Genomic DNA, 17,535 nt, shown 5'->3' with positions numbered 1-17,535 from the left:
CTGGCAGCTGCTTTCACGTCTTGATGTTTAAATGTTTGAATCAGCACCCTGGAACCACCCTCCCACCCCAGCCCATCCCTTCCCATCCTGTCCCATCCCCTTCTATCCTTTCCCATCCTGTCCCATCCTGTCCCATCCTATGCCGTCCTGTCCTGTCCCATCCCGTCCCATCCCATCCCATCCCCGCTTTGTTATGTTTTTTAATTGTTTAAAAAATACTATTCTATGAAGCCTCCCTAGGGATCCGCTTATGAAAAATGACGGACTGCCTTTGCTGATACTGCTGTTTGCGTCGTTTTCGTTTGTCACACTGGCACAGCAGTAGCATCTTGAAAGTGTTTCTGAATGTTTTGTTACACAGTGCATAGCACATGGGGTTCACTGTGCTATTGATGTAGCAAAGCCAGTACCCCAGGTTCCAGAAAGTTTTGGGGATACAGCTGCAAAAGGTGTTCACCAGAACCATGATGTTATATGGGGTCCAGGTAATGATGAAGGCAAACAAAATGGCACTGAGTGTCTGTGCCGCTTTCTTTTCTTTGATGAGTGACATTCGTTTTCGCTTTGTGATCTGACTTCTGGTCTTCAAGGCAAACTTTTTTGCTAGGGTAGCTTCCTTGAAGGACAAGGGCAGGGCTGCAGGTGTCTTGGTCACTGATGAGATGCCATCAGAAGCTGTGGTTGTCTCTGCTGACCCTGGCTGAATTGGAAGCTTAGAAAAGCTCTTTTGGAAATTTCCACCATCCTGAACGCTTTTGGGAGGGTGCAATTTTTTAGGTTTCTTTTCCTTTGATTCTGTGTCAGATTTCTGCAGTTCATCCCCTGACTCATGCAAGTCTTCTGAGGAGGGTAGTTTTGTGGAATTGAGGATGGCACTGTGACCAGGAAGCTTCAGCACAATTGAATAGATGGCTCTTGTCTCTGCAGCAATGTCTTCTTCGTCAGAGGAGGCTGAATTTTCAAGGGAGGCAGCAGCGTCATTGTTGTTCCAGCTGTCACTGCTGCTGTGCTCTTGGTCCCCCTGGTCTGTGTTGGGTTCCCAGCTCTTCATTGTGAGCCAGAAGTGGCAGCGTCTGTATTTCCTTCGGGTGGAGCGTTTCATGCTCTGCCGTTGCAGCTCGTAGCTGCTGCAGCTCCGAGAACTGCCTGTCTGGTGTACGAAGCGTGCTGCCTCTGCTTCACTGCCCGAAGCCTGTAGCCCTGCTAACTCTTTGGTGCGTTTCTCAGTCTCCTTGTAGATCCTCCAATACAAAATACTCATAATGGTGACTGGCAAGTAAAAGGCAGCTATGGCAGTGCCAAAAGTGATGATAGGTTCACTTAGAAACTGGATGAAACATTCATCAGGTGGCACAGTCCTCTCCCCAACAAAATACTGCCAGAACAAGATGGCAGGGGCCCACAGAACAAAAGAGATGATCCATGCTAAACCAATCATCACCCCAGCCCTTTTGGTTGTTCGTTTGGCTCTGTACGTAAGTGGCCTAGTGATGGAAAAATACCTGTCAAAACTTATGACAAGGAGATTCATGACAGAGGCATTACTGGCGACATAGTCAATGGAGAGCCAAAGATCACAGGCCAAGTTTCCCAAAGCCCAGTGGTCCATAATGATGTATGTGGTGTAAAGATTCATGGAAATAACACCGATGATCAAATCTGCACAGGCAAGACTCAACAAAAAGTAGTTGTTGACCGTTTTCAGTTGTTTGTTAACCTTAAATGCAACAATCACTAGGATATTTCCTATGATGGTCACCAGTGCAAGGATCCCAGTGAGGAAAGCAATCAAAACTACTTGCCAGACAGTGTGTCCACCCAGAGGGTCTTTGCTTGTGGCATTTAGGGACATGTTTGTTGATTCCACAGTGGAGAAGGGAAAACTCTCTGTGGTCTGAGGGAAATCATAGCTGCCAATGAGTGACGCTGCTTCATCAAGGAGTCCCGGTCCATGTGAATCTCTCTTCCAGAAGGAGCTCACATTTGAAAACAAGGGCGAGGCTGAACTGTTATTTTGCATGATCATTGTGGCTCTCTGACATAGTCTGCAGCAGGGGAAAAAACAAACAAAAATCAGGTGAACAGGTGAACATGGTAAATAGATAATCATCCTCATAAATAGCACTGTGAAAGAAGTCTTTAAAAGCCAAGCTGCCTGTGACACATTCCAAGTCAAATGCATACTTGGTAGTACTCAGCTTACAGCTGTGATTAATCTGAGGTCTTTGTAGTAATTGCATACTCTTTCCTTTAAAACATTCAGTCACAGAAGAACCAAGGTCCCAGGAGAATTTGAACCCGCAATAGTATTAAAATGCCCCCTAACTCTAACTCTAACTCTTAATTAAAACTCTCCCTGATGGATCTGCCCTGAACTCTACATCTCAACAGCTCCTATTCTGGAGCCTTCAAAAACTAAATGCCAGACACATACAGTCACAAGTCCTCCATGTTTGAATAAATGCTGGTCCCCAGTGCTATCCTGGCACTAGCAAAACACAGCCCGCTGCTTCCAGCTACAGATAATGAGAAACAAAAATATTGTTCTGTCTTCCTTTAAACTATAGACATGCCAGCCAGCATTGCTGCACTGTGTTAAGCTACTCTAACCTGTGAGGCTGCAAAGATCTTTTTATTTTCATCTACACTTCAGCAACATGATAAGGTACTAAAATTTCTCATTAGCACTTTTTTGCACATGCCACTATTAATTTTTCATGCACATTTTTATACTTGGACTAAGGATTTTGTACATCTAATGACTTCAAAATGTCTTTGGGGCAACACATGTTAAAATTTCCTTTGAAAATAATGCTCTACAGAGTCAGGAAAAAGTGTTTGGCAGATGTATGTCAAAGCAATCACTAAACAGTTTAGGAAAAGAGGAAAAAAGCATGAAAGGGATTCATAATTAATCCTTTTCTCCAAGTACTTATGTAAAATGAGGACATGCTCAGAATAGAGATTTGCATTTCCTTTACTTCGTTAACTTTTGTGGTCAACTGACTAGATTCATTGTAATAAATCAATTATATCATCAAGAAGCAAGAATTCTGATGAAAAAGTCCATCACCGACTTTAAATGTTGAACAAAATATGCTGTCAAGGAGAAATGTTTGTTTGTTTTCTAACTGAGAATCCTTCCAGAGTCAATATGTTATGGCATGAGATAATAATTAGTAGCACAATGCACTGGTGTTACAGAAAATATTTACCCAAAGAGGTTTTGGTTTTGGTTCTTTAATTAATTTCTAAATTCTGTTCTCCCTTGAACTGTGCTTGGTTTTGCTAGCAAGCCTTAAGACACTGTGATTTTAAACGGTGGAGTTTCTTTGACATGTGCAGTAAACAGACCAACAATTTCTTCTCTTAGCTCATGCACAATAAGTAACACAACCCCCCCATATTTTGATATGTAGTGTAAATGAGATATTAATTTTTCTCTTTATTAATAGGAAGACAAGGATACAATGATGCTGCCTTATTCTAATCTAATTCAATCTACTTTTAAAGCATTCATCATTGTATCACACAGGATGTGAACATAATAATAACAGTAAATATTGTTCTGGGAAATCACACAGTTAAATTTAACTCTTTTCCTGATAGAAAGACTGAAAATTTGGAGCAACTCAATTTATAAAAAGAAAAATGGTAAGATTTTTATAAACCGTAAACCATCATTGATAACTGATTTTCTTAAAATCAAAGTAGGTTGAAACTAAAATTATCTTTTATCAAAAAACTTTGACATTTCAAGTTTTCTTTGCCAAGTTCATATGAAAGAAACGTGCAGTTTTGCACGAAATTTCAGGCAGAAATACATTCTGAAAATTTGTCAAGCTGCTGTTCTAAAATGATCAATATTTGTTACCATTTTAATTGTTCCTTTCTAAAGAAAATCTAAATGAACCTTTCTAGCACAATCTCACCATGTCTTTGCCATCTATTAGAGAAGCGGTGGGACACAACATATTTCTTGTTGTTTCTTCCTTAAGACATACTACTTCTGATTATGTAGCTGGTGTAGCTCGGGCCACCAAGCATACAGCAACATGTCCTCATTGATCCTTATCATACTGTTTCAAAGCTGAAGAAGACAAACCTGCACTGCATGAGAGAAGGAGACTCATCCCACCTACAGTAATGAATGAACGTCTGCAGAAAGTCATTTGCAAAAAGGCAATCAGAGGTCTGGATGAGAAGCATGCTCTCTTGTTTTTCATTCATACCCCCTCAGGCATACTCATACCAACTCACTTCCTTGCCTTGACAAAAGATGACATTCATTTACATGTCTATAAAAATGGAGATCCTGGAGATCATACTCAAAAATTACAAATGAAGGCTCATGGAAACCCAATGTACAACAATGTTCTCCTTTGATGAAGATAGTGAAGTGGTATTCAAGTTTGGCTTGTCCCTTCCAATGGTGGGTGAAACAAACACACAGTTCACTTGTGAGCAACCACTTAAGTAAGTGTTGACAAATTCCTTGCCAGTTGTTTATGGGCCAGGGTGGTTACTCACAGTGGGGAAAAAATCTTTGACTCAAACAGGATTGCTGGAAACCATCCTCCTTGCAATATTTTACTTAGGAAGCGGGCATCTTTTCCAGAGCTGTCAGATAGGATGAGGTCAAAACCAGAATAGTATGAGAGAGATCTGAAATAATGATATTTGCTAAATATATGCCAGAAATTATTAAAGTTATAGGGTGCAGACCTTCCTTCACTGACATTAGGGACAGAGAGCAGAGGATGAATGCCAGAAAGCATCCCCTCCAAAGACATACACTTGTAAAACCTCTACAGGGTAACAGCCATCACAGTCAAGTATTGATTGAGAAGTCTGACAGGTAAGTTGGTATGCTGTGTTTTCATAAAAAAAGTCAAGCTGGTATCTTCTAGAAAGGACCAGGCAGAAGATACTGATAAAGGAAATGAAACTTCCACTAGGACATAGAACAAAAACCAGCATCACTTAGAAGTAATGGTAGAAATAGCGGTATTACTAAGAAATAAAAGTAGTTGACAGTTTGGTACCATTTCCCATTTTCATTGTGTAACACAACCATAAACTAACCTAAGTGTTAGCCTTGGAAGTCCAAAACAATTACCAGATAAAAGATACAAATGATCTTGCAAAATTAATGTGTAAATGCTGCACTATCTATCACTAAGTCCATAAAACAATTGTGAATTCTGTTTAATTGTAGACTTTGAAATGGAGTTTCAATGTAAATTAACCAATATATCCTTTTAGAAATGCTGCGGTTCAAAAGACTCATCATGAAGAAGCCTGAGAAAACTGTACTTCAGCTGCAGTCTTTCAGACACCAAGTGCTGGAATCAAACCTTTATTTTTCAGGTCAGTCCTCCCATCCCTGGACTTCCAAGTAACTTCTCTAAGCCCTGTTTCAATGAAAACCTGAACAGTCCTTAGCAGTTCAGTAACTGAGGAAGAGGAGAGACTGAGACCAACCCACTGACAGTTCCCTTCTGTCCAGAGCAATCTGCAAGCTGGAGCTCAGCTTTTTAAACTCATCAGGCATTAAGGGGACCCCTAAACTCACATTGACTGGACTATTTGATAAAATGGAAATGCTAGCAGTATGATGAGTGCAGTCTTTTGTTATTCTGGCTCTTCTACAATCTCCTGTAATTGAACCGTTTAATTAAATAAAAAATGTATGACCCATATGTTCATCTGCACAGAAAAAAACTATCACTACCACCACAACCATAACATACCAGATCAGTGCAACTGGATTTTCTTCCTCTTAGGAAGACAAAGCAAGCTAAGTTATCCATCATTTTCCAAAACTGCCATGCATTTTCTGCTTTCTCTATAAGAAGTGCTACAGGGAAAAAGAAAGTGTCCTGGGTTCAACAAGATGACAGCGTGATCTGCAGTGCAGCTTGCCAGCACCTGCCCAGCAAGCCAGGATCAAAGACAGAATGATGTGTGACCAAGTGGGAAAGCAGCCACACATAGTTTGGTAAAACAAACAGCGCAGCACAGCCTGAGTGAGGCAAACCAACCAAACTGTGAAATGATTATAGGTTTATATACTAGGATAAGAGTTTACAAATCATTGGTACATGCACTACAATACAATTTCAAGCCAAGCAGTAAGAGAAGAAACTTTTTTTAGCCTAACAAAATATAATTACTTACCTGAGATTACTGCTACGCTATTCACCATGGTTTGGGATTTTTTGTTCTTGTTTCTGCTTTTTAATTAGAGCTTACGAAAGGTACAGGCCACAGAGCACCAAAGGCAACGTACACTTCCCAGCATTATTCAGGAAAGTGGAGGGCCAATACAGGCAATGGCTATACAGACATACATCCTTCCCAATGTACCTCTGCTCCCTGCACCGTTGGAGCAACTGAGGTATTAGATATCCCACCAAGACCCATTGGAATGGAAGGAGAAAGCAGCTGCAGAAATGGTCACTAATTTCAATAAATGGGTATAACACTGGTTTAAAAGACTGAATTTTTTGAATAGTCTAATTCATTGCACATTTCTGTAAATAGAAAGTAAAATAAATAGACAGAACAGTTCTGACACATTTTCACTGCATTTCATTTCTCTCTGCTTATTTCTATTTCAGAGGTTTTGTGAATACTACACATTTCAGTTTAGCAAATTTTTTCCTTTCCTTAAACCTTCCTATTCACAAACACACATCCGCCATTTTTGCAGAGGAGTCCATTTGCTTGTTGTCTTTAAAGGGCTCTAAGATGAATTTTCCAGGAAGTCAGACGTCACTCTATGGGCTTGCCTATATGTGAGCTCAAAACCAGCAAGCCTTTATGATTGAAAAATTTCACATCTCATCTGTTTTCACAAACAAGAAAATTGCTTACCTTATTTTTCCACTTTCCTCTACATTGCTATTGTATATACATTAGCCTAAACAGCAGAGAACCCCATGCAGTGAATTATAAAACTGTTTTCTAACATAAAGAAACCGAGCCTTTGGAATGCTTAATGCAGTTACCCAAACTTGCACATAAGCTTTGCTCCAAAACTAATATTTAGTAAAATAAAAATATATATGAATTTTAAAGTCTTTCTGAAATTATTCCTAAGATTACATATACTATTTTTCAAATCACACAGAGCATTTTAAAAACTTGAAATGAAAAGAGGAAGATACAAGTATTCATACTAGCATTCACAGTTTTACATTTACTATATAGCAGCTCACATCACTTGCAGCTAGTGTAGCACAGTGTAATTATCAGTGAACAGGACCTAAGATTTACCATGACTTACTTATACTGATGATTAAACATATCACCCTCAATATAATTTCGCATCTTTACAGAATGAGAATACAGAGCTATAGAAATTGATCCCATTATGAAATATCCTGACTACTGTGTTTCACATTCACAGTAGATACAAATAACTGATATACTCTTATACTTTTATATATACATACTTATACAGATTAAGACTATATACATACAAATATGTCACATAATGTGACAAAAGTATGTGTATATATAGTGGCAGATGAAAGTATATGTATATATCTGCCGCTATATATACACGTGTGTGTGTGTGTGTGTGTGTATACGCATATGTGTATATATATACACACACATATATCTGTGGATATATATACACATACTTTCGTCACATTATCCCAAATATTGTTATAAGGAAAGACTGTATCATTCACTAATTAGCTATCAACTTGATATAGATAAAGCTCAGTCAAGCATATCCCACTCAGACTTCAGCTCAATCTCTTCCATTTTCCATCCATAAAGATGTTTTGCTTATGCTTACTGAAATTACCTAGATTTAATGTCAGTGCTTTAAAATTGCTTTTGTGATTAATGAATTAGATTTGCTTATTATTTGCTTACTGTGTTGCCACTGTTAGTATGTGAGGTCTAGCATGAGCAAACTAGGAACTGAATTCTTTAATCATATGTGTAGTTTTCATTACTTTGGAGAGCATTTAGAAAACCTAATGCACAGCACCAAGCTACCTGATCCATCTCCCGTGCTGCCTGCAGTCAGCAGAAGGGATCATCCCTCCTGGGGAGGAAAGGCAGGCGGATGCTACCTCAAGTGTTCCTGCTAGGACGTGTAAGGATGCCATGCTGGGAGCACCCGAGATTGCCCACCTAACACAGCCAGGAAATTTGGTACCTAAAGCTGGGCCATGGGAAGAGCCTCTTTTATGCCTTAATTTGCCAATTAGATTTTGCCAGACATCCACCACCTCCTTCACTTGGACTGATATGCTTACATTCACACCACTCAGCTGTACCTGCATCATCTACTGCAGGCCTTGCTTGCTTCTACTGTGCTTGCTTTTACAGTATTTGCTCTTCCAAACACCTTACTTCATGTAGCATGAACCCTTCACCAAAGGTTTTTATATTATGATAGAAATGTAACTTTGAATACTATTGTATTTTAATGGCCAGTGATTTCAGTGGAGACAACTGCTTATTTACACAGCTACAAAAGTAACAATAAATGCTGTGTTACCACTAGGACCAGAAAAGAAAAAAAATCTCAGATATATTGCATCTGTTGCCATTTCAAAAATCCAGATGTGTATTTCTGATCCCTTGCACTTAAGGCTTCCATTTAAGATTGAAATTGGTACATGAAACATATCATTCTCTTGGATAATTTTTCCAAATATGCCATATATAACAAACATACATCCTAGTCTGCATAGTTAAAAGGACAGTGATTTTAACAGATACCCACATTTACTGAATAAGTGTTCCTGTGCTATTTATTATTTATTTATTCTTTAGCTTCAGTGATCCAATACTCATTCACTCCGTGACTTTTAGTTTGAAAATAATCCTATCTTGAAATCCTCTAAAATTATTTCAGGGAGAAGTTTCAGAAATGAGCTACTAATCTCAGTTGTGGTATGGCCTAAGGGCAGTGAAGGTTTTGCAGGTGTTGCAGCAGCAGACTTGCTGAAGGAACGGTATTTTTCTTTCTCGGGCACATGCACTTAGTCGTTATTGTCTGAACAACTCATACAGAACAAAGTGAAACCTTCAAAAGCCTGAGCTTGTATGTGTCTAAAATTTTCAAATGCTTGAAAACCAGAGCAAATCAGGTCTTGCTTAGTTAAGATTACAGTAAATATTGACTATCAGCTCAAACAGTTAAATCTACAAGGTATGTTCTTAGGAAGAGAGGAAATTATTTAAATTCCAGGCAGTTTCTCTTTCAGAGAGCTTTATTAGCATTACATCCCATCTCTCTAATTAATATTGGAGGTCCATATTAATATGCGGTCCAAAACATAGTTAGAATTACAAACAAATGCTGAGAGTTTTTACTCACTTTGAGCAACCCACTGACTTCACAGGTATCTGGGGACAGGAAGGTTTGGCTGAAGGGTTGGCTACTACTTTGAATTTAAATATTATATTAGACTGAGATGAAAGAAGAATACCAGCCATTTAATTATCTAATTTATGCATGAGGGGTGCATATTTTTTCCTTTGATTAAAAAAACTGTCCATTTTAGAGACTTCATTTCAATATTTTATTATATACACTTTTTTACATAGTATTGCTTAATATTTTGCTATTTATTATAATGTTGAATTGAAGTCATGATCGAAAATTGCACTGTCTACCCAGCTACCTCTTTATGAAATACTGTCCATTGACTCCAGAGATAATCCTTCCAATGAGGTATTTAAAGATCACATTAAAATGTTGATCATGTGAAATAAAGTAATGGGAATTCTTACAGTTAACTATATTGTCCCCCTAGATGCTGTTAAATGCTAGAATACCTTGAATAGACATGGAAAAATATATGCCTAGATAGAGAGAAAAAAATTTTCATGCCTTCTAAGTGAATTTCTCCTCTTTTACTAAAATGGCATCCTTCTCTAAAAAAAAAAAAAATAAATATTTGAGCAAATTAATATCAAGAAGAGCTCGTTACCGGTGTTAGATAAAACAAGTAAATTTTACTGTATTTGTAATCCAGTCCTACTTTTAGCAACCCTTGCATGCATTTAGAATCTCTATTTAATGTGACTATTAGCCTTTAAGAACCTTTACAGGGAACAACAGACCTCATTAGCAGACGTCTTTACCAGCTTTAATGAAATGGCTTTAAAGCAAAGTAATCAGTTGATTATGATATAAAAATAAATATGTTTTTGCTTCTACCATTTGCTCACTGAAGCAATATATGACCAGGGAAAACTGGAAAACAGTACAAACATTTTTCAAGTATCAGAGAACACAGAGAGCCTGGGCGCTGAGTTTTGAAGAAGCTCACCTGACACCTGACGCACTTTTCTCAATTTCATTTGTCTGCAACAATAAAATGGAATGACAAAATGCTGTCAAGCCTTGAAACCAGAAAACTGAAAATACTTTTTTTCTGGAAATCCCTTCCATGGAGGGAAAATAAATGGCCCAAACTAAAAATCATAAAAACCTCAAACTACAGTTTTGATTTTCTGCCTTTTCAAATACTATGTTTTTTTGTCTTTGGAAAGTAATTTCATTTTCTGTCAACTTCAAGCTGAATCTCAGATATTTTTTTACAAATGCTGCTGAAAGCAGATCAGCTCTGCTTTATTATTTATTTAGGGAAAATAATAAAAAATGTTTGTGTTTACATCAAGGTCTGTCAAACAGCTATCAGAGCCTCTGGTCCAGATGTCATGTTTACCTGGTGTCAGGTCCTGTTATATTGAAGATCTCTAACATACATCATTTAAATGTATTAAATAACATAAGTTTAAAGTTCTCTTGAGTCTGAGAGAATCCTGAAAGGTTCTAAATTGTACTATTGCTGACCACTACATTTTCTACTGTAACTATGGCATTGCATGGATGTGCTAAAAATGCAGACCACCTACTACAGCTTTTGTTGATGATGGACAGTTTGGCAATTTTATGTAAGATGCAATAAAGTAACTTGAACAATGTTAGGAAACACTCTATTAAGGGAAATTTATTGTTATTGGCTTTGGTGATTGAAATATTATTGCTATCTACTGCAGCAAAACCAACACTCCCACACTGTACAGATGGTTTACTTAAAAATCTGAAAGAAAAAAAACAACTGTTGAGAGGTTTCAGCTAGAGGATAAAAATTGCTAAGAAATCGCTATTAGCTAATGAAATCTATATAGATATTTGGACACTGGAATTATTTATATGAAAAAAGAAATTTTATGAGAGAAACTTTGTGTTAGAATGTTATGGGTTTAATCACACTGTTTATTTTTTCTAAATAATACTAAAATCATGCAATCATAACAATGTTTTAAAGCATTTTAGTTTGGTTCCAAGTGGAAATTGGCATCGTTGGTCAGAAAATAACATTATCAGTGTATTTATGTAATTGTATTACAGAATGGAAATTCCTAACATCTGAGATTTGGGGATATCCTTTCATACTGATAATTTGATCAAAGCATAAAAGCATATGAAATGTGCTAGTAAGTTATTACGGAATGGATCTATTGTCAGGGAAGTGAAGAGCTCTGTGTGTGCCCTTTTTTATAAATTATATTTCTGTAATGGAATTGTAATCAAAATGCTATGATATAGTTGAAACGGGATATTTTTTACCTTGGTAAATAATCAGACAAAAAGGGAAAATGCTTTGTTTCATCATGTCTCTGGAAATATTTGTATAAATACTATGTTTCGTTATTCACCGGTATATTTTAAGTCAATCTTTCCATCTGGTTCAAACTGTAGTTTAATACCCACTAGGTGGCGCAATAGTTATTCAGAAGCAAAAGTCTGGACTTTACAACAAAATCTTAACTTGGCTCTCATGAAGCCCATGTCTTATACATGGAAATTATAACCAACCAAATTATATCTATTCCTTGATAGGGACAGCAGCTAAAAGAAATTTATGTCATCCAAATATTGGTCTGAATCAAACTAACAGCCAAATTACTGAAAACTGTTTTGTGCTGTAGCCTAACTTAACTTTATTTTTTTCCTGGAATAGAGACATCTGAAAGTCCTGATGGAATTCTGTAACTTAATCAAAATGGCCCATTCCAAACTCTGACCCCCTGTACACATGCTGTCAGGAATTTGTAAAGTCTCTGGGAAATCAATGCTAGCCGGCACTGAGGATTTTAATGCATGCAGGCAATTGTTCTTTACTTGGATACAGACAAGTAATTAAATAATGCTCCAATGCTATAATCTTTATTAGCGTTTTTTTACAGGGTTGGTTTTTTTTTTTTTGGTTGTTTGCTTTTTGGAGTTACACAGCAAGATAAATGGAGACATTCCCAATGAAAATAGTCCTGACAGAGAGGGAGGAGGTGCTAAGGAAAAATTTGTTTTGAATTATTCTACATAAATGCCTGCTGGTAACCCTTGTGACAGGGTCCTCTTCCTTCTAGCATTTCACTGGGTTGATATATATTCGTTTGCTTGAATATCTGCCTTTTCTACCTACCTGAAATGTATCCGGAGAATTTGTAGCTTTTGAACTACAGTGTTAAAAAAATCCATTCTAGTATACTATATAATACACGTTCACAAAGCAGTGTTCTTATTCAGTGTGCAGACTGGACCTGTCCCAGCAATCAATCACAGTTGCAGAGCACAGGTTTCTTTAAGGCCCTCTTGCCTTATGGTTGTAGGAGGTATGTACTAAAGAAGGCACAAGGCTGAGGAGGAAAAAGGAAGGACTCAGAATTAAGTAAATTAAATGTGAAACTCAAGTGTATTTCTAATTCTGTCACAGGGGTTTCCACACACTACAGGAAGAGCGACTTATGCAGATCTTAAAAATAACATCACCTTGCCTTCAAAGGATATGACGAAGCTAAATTTAGCAACTCACAGATATTCCTCAAATTTTGTATATGCAGTTTTGTAAAAAGAATGATCTTGAACTATATCTTTGCAGGTTTTTGTCTGCATGTGCTTCTAAAATGTTAAAATCATTCAATCAACAAAAAAGACCATTTTTAAATTCAGCAACTATATATTCATCTACTACACTACAAGTTTTCTACTCACTATCTAGCTAATACACTCATGGTACTCTGCTCTCCCTCCTTCTTGCTGTTTCTGAGTATTCATGTATTCTGACATGGCAAATAGAAAGACATGACGATATAATTACATTAGCTGTAAAGGTTGCTATTAAAGTAACAGGGTTTTGCTTCTAAAATAAGGTAAAGTGGACTCATGATTGTTTGCATTTGTTCTTTCAAGCCTATAAAACCTGCATTTTGCAAACCCACTATGGTCTAGGATAATCAACAAAAGTCTTAAAATCAGGAGTCCTGGCTTTGATGGGGTTCCTCAAATGACAAGTAGAATATGTTACTCCCAGGAAGGAAGTGGAAAGCTAGAAAAAATATCTCCTGCCTTGAAAGGTCAGAGGAATTTTAATGCTTGAATTAAGGACAGAGATGCACAGTGCATGTGGTTTCACCAAGTCCCATTGCCCAAAAAAAGAAGCATTAATGCTTCATTAAGTATTAAGTATTTCCTTCCATTCATCTGCCTTTATCTTCCAGCTGCCCCACTTTTATGCCTTGGTTTGCCAGTGAGCTGTACTTCCAGGTCACTGTGGATCTATCTGACCAATTAGTTTTTAGGATCAGAAAAGAATTCCCTATTGGGTTGCCATTCAGGAGGGTATTTTGTTTGTTGCTTTTTTTTAACCTTTCTTGGCAGTCCTATAGTGACACATGTGGGTAAAAGCTCCTAGGACTGAGAAGTCTTAATTAGGTAAGTATCTGCAGCAATCCATGAACAGACTCCAGATGAGGTAAATGGATTTTGGATTTCTGCTGGTGGACAGCAGAGCAAAGGACAAATGAAAACCTCAGTTTCTGGTCTTGGTACCCTACCCTCGCATTTCTCGCAGGATGAAAGGTTTCCTGTAGAATGGACAGTGTAGGCTCTGCCTCTTGTTTGCCTGCATGACCTGACAACAGGTCCCAGAGAAATTTTAAATTCAGTAGTCCCAGTTTGCAAGACTTGTGAGGTGGTTCTCTGTGTTCAGAGAGAAGCCTGTACTGTAGTGTCACTGTGTTCTCCTAAAAAACCTGTCCTGTGGGCCAGGGGATGTCCTTTGGAGAGGAAGAGGTGCAGCTAGGGTTTGAACCCAGGGCTGGGGTACTAGGGGAAAAGTAAATGATTGGCATAAACTGCATGTGCTTGTGAATGCTTGTGTGTTAAAAGCTCCTGGAGCCCTGCATGAAATTTCACCATACAAACAACAACAATCTGGATGAAGATAAAAGGAACACATACTATAAAATATACTGGAGGGAATGACAGAAGGTAAAAAACTGAATAGGTAGAATGTGGTAAAAAGGTTATTGAGATGCAGTCTGATAACTCCATATGGGAACCTGAAGTCAGCATGGAAAACAGGGAAGGCATGTAGGCAATAATTCGTTTTGGGAAAAGGATTCTTGTATCTCAAAGTAGCAACAAAATCACTTGAAATAAAAAGACATTTCCATTAGTTGGACCAGCAATTCTCTGTCATCAGTCCTCCCTCTTCCTATGCTAGCCCTCATGGCTTCCTCTGTAAGAAAGTGAGGCTATTACAACCACAGCTATAGTTAGGAGAGGAGTCCAGGTATAATAGAGTGAAGATGTCAAGAGCAGCTGTGGCTCGTAACCCCCTTCTACAGAAATAAGCGTGTTCAGTGGTGAATTGTTCAGAATTACGCAAGAAAAATAATTGCTTGAGAGCTGCTGGAAAAAATGCAACTATGCTAAACAACCTAAATTTTTGTTTGTCACAGTAGAAATACAAAGTAAAAGAGTAGGAAGGGAAGAACAAGGGTTCTGATAATAATATCAGAATTTTACAGAGCAAGAAAAATGCACAGAATTGTTTTGGCATATATTATAAACAAATCAATGTCTTATTTCTCATATATGTGACAGCAAAAGTGCCAACGATGACCTTTGTGAAGAGAAGGAAGAAGGCACACTGCCTCCTTGACTTTCAGGAAACCCACACCTTGTGTTAAATAAATAAATAAAATAATAAATAAATCCCTCACCCAGTTACTTCAGTTTTACACCATTTTAGCTGAGACTGAGATCTGATCGCAGATGCTTGGTACAGTAGCATGAAGAACAGAGCTAAAAAGAGAATCAGGTTTCCAAAGAGACCAGGCGTTTCGAAGGAGCCAGTGCCTAGGTGCAGCGAGCTGAGGCCAGGTGATGGCAGATAAACATGTGACCCTCGGAGACAAGTCCTTCTTCCTGCCACTCCAGCTGCTGCAGAGCAAGTGTCTGAGCAAATCCACCGTGCTTGCTCCTGAAATAGTCATTGCATGGGACCTCTCCAATTCAGTATTGGCTTATGAGAGAAGGGAGGAAGGGAAAACATAATCTCAGTAAAGCAAGAAGATATTAAAAATGACAGACGAGAAAAAGAAAAGCAAGTTGTTCCCAGGCCTATCCTCACATCAGTGAACTGTTGTAGCAGAAGAAAGGCACAGATAAGCAGTGGTCCATCTGATACACCGATCCCCCCAGTGATACCAGCAGGCAGCTAACAGACCCAGTCTGGTGCTGGCTGTGCTGGGAGCCCCAGCAGCTCCCTGCTACTTGGGAGGCAGTGGCTGTTGAAAGGGAGTGAGTGTACAGTATCTTAATAAACCCATTGGCACAAGGAAAATGCATTGTCTGGATTTATCTGTATGCACGTGAAATACAGGGGGAAGGGGCAGGTGGAAGGAAACTGGAGCTGGCTCCTCAAGTGGGTCTGTGCTGAAATATGATAAGAGAGTGGAGTCCACATCCTGAATGGCTTCTTTATCTTTTCTCTTTAAGTGACATTCATATTTTAGCGATAACTAATAATTTTCATGGGTCAGTCCAAAAGTGATGTGCAAGGCATATAACTATGTTATTATGAAAGTGAACATGTGAATATTGTGTTAACATTTGAAAAACCTTGGTTTTCAGGAGGTCAAACACTGTTGCTTTGTATGATTATTGCCAGCAACAGCCAGGCAAGGCTGAACAGTGTAGAAATCTGCCTGAGCTGCTATATTTATGCATGGCACTTCTAGCAAAGAGGGATTTTTTTGTAATCCTTGTAGCTACAAGGATCCTGCATCCTGATTTCTTCTGTGTACTTCAATTGTTCTCAGACATACAAACAAAACAAAACCACTGTTCCCTGCTTTCCTTCCCTTGGTAGTGCAGCAGAGCTCAAAGTTGTTTATACACAAAAACTTCTATGTCATAAGGCCGCACCTCAATTCCTGGGTTCAGTTTTGGGCCCCTCACTACAAAAAGGACATTGAATTACTCGAGCGTGTCCAGAGAAGGGCAACGAAGCTGGTGAAGGGTCTGGAGCACAGGTCGTACGAGGAGCGGCTGAGGGAACTGGGGTTGTTTGTCTGGAGAAGAGGAGGCTGAGGGGAGACCTCATTGCCCTCTACAACTACCTGAAAGGAGGTTGCAGAGAGATGGGGATGAGTCTCTTTAACCAAGTAATAAGCGATAGGACAAGAGGTAATGACCTCAAGTTGTGCCAGGGATGGTTTAGACTGGATATTAGGAAGCATTTCTTTACAGAACGGGTTGTTAGGTGTTGGAATGGGCTGCCCAGGGAGGTGGTGGAGTCCCCATCCCTGGAGGTGTTTAAGAGTTGGGTTGACATAGCGCTTAGTGATATGGTATAGTTGAGAACTGTCAGTGTTAGGTTAACGGTTGGACTAGATGATCTTCAAGGTCTTTTCCAACCTAGATGATTCTGTGATTCTGTGATAAATCCCTCTTAACTCTACAGATTATGAGAAATATCACATCAGTGGTCAGGTAAACAACATGTATCCCTAGTCTCCCAGGAAGGAAGCAGTTTTTAGCAATTTACGTTTTGGTCTAAGAGAGCTTTTGATATTTCTTTTAAAAAATATTAAAGAGAAGGTTGTGGGCATAAAATATAACAAGATGCTCAAGCTCCACCAAATAAAACCCAACAGTCTTAACTGTGTGTCAACCCTGTCTCTGCACTAAAGGCTTTTCTCCTGTGTACTGGTTATATTGCCAGTTTAACTCTGTCCAAATTATTTCAATAGTATGATCTTTCAAAGAAGACATATTAGGACAAAGTTACTCACATCAGAAGAACGTATTGTTTTCCCTTGTAGCACAAGAAGATTAATTTGAATTTGTAACAGTAAATTGAACTATAGCTGTGAATAGAAATGCAGGACCTATGTCACTGTAATACAGTTCAACCAGAGGGGTCAAACAGTGACATAGTGGTGTGGTGGTATAACAGCTGGAAGCAAGTTTTAAAGTGTTTTTGAAGATGAGGCAGCTCAGCGTCCCTGTCCTGCTCTTAGGTGGATCCATAATCACTGGCTGCTGGCTCCTTTCAGAGACCAAATACTTATGCCAGAGGGATCTCTGCACAGCCAAAATAATATTTCAGGGAGACATAAAACTGGAATTTTTTTATCAAACCAATGTTAGCAATTCTGAGCAGAGAGATAAGAAACAACTGCTCTGGTCCCTGA

General features: G+C 38.5%; 1 protein-coding gene across 2 annotated transcripts in view; it reads right to left on the bottom strand.

Moving 5' to 3' along the window:
• Positions 1 to 223: 223 nt before the first annotated feature.
• Positions 224 to 17,535, bottom strand: part of CHRM3 (cholinergic receptor muscarinic 3) — a 290,659-nt gene continuing 273,347 nt past the window's right edge. For both annotated transcript variants that reach the window (XM_074864823.1, XM_074864824.1), the window contains one exon: positions 224 to 2,045. In XM_074864823.1, coding sequence (XP_074720924.1) covers positions 224 to 2,045 — 1,822 coding nt within the window. The remainder of the gene's footprint in view (positions 2,046 to 17,535) is intronic.

The sequence above is a fragment of the Strix uralensis genome, chromosome 3 (assembly GCF_047716275.1).
Source record: "Strix uralensis isolate ZFMK-TIS-50842 chromosome 3, bStrUra1, whole genome shotgun sequence".
Taxonomy (NCBI): domain Eukaryota; kingdom Metazoa; phylum Chordata; class Aves; order Strigiformes; family Strigidae; genus Strix; species Strix uralensis.
This window is presented reverse-complemented; position numbering and strand designations above follow the sequence as displayed.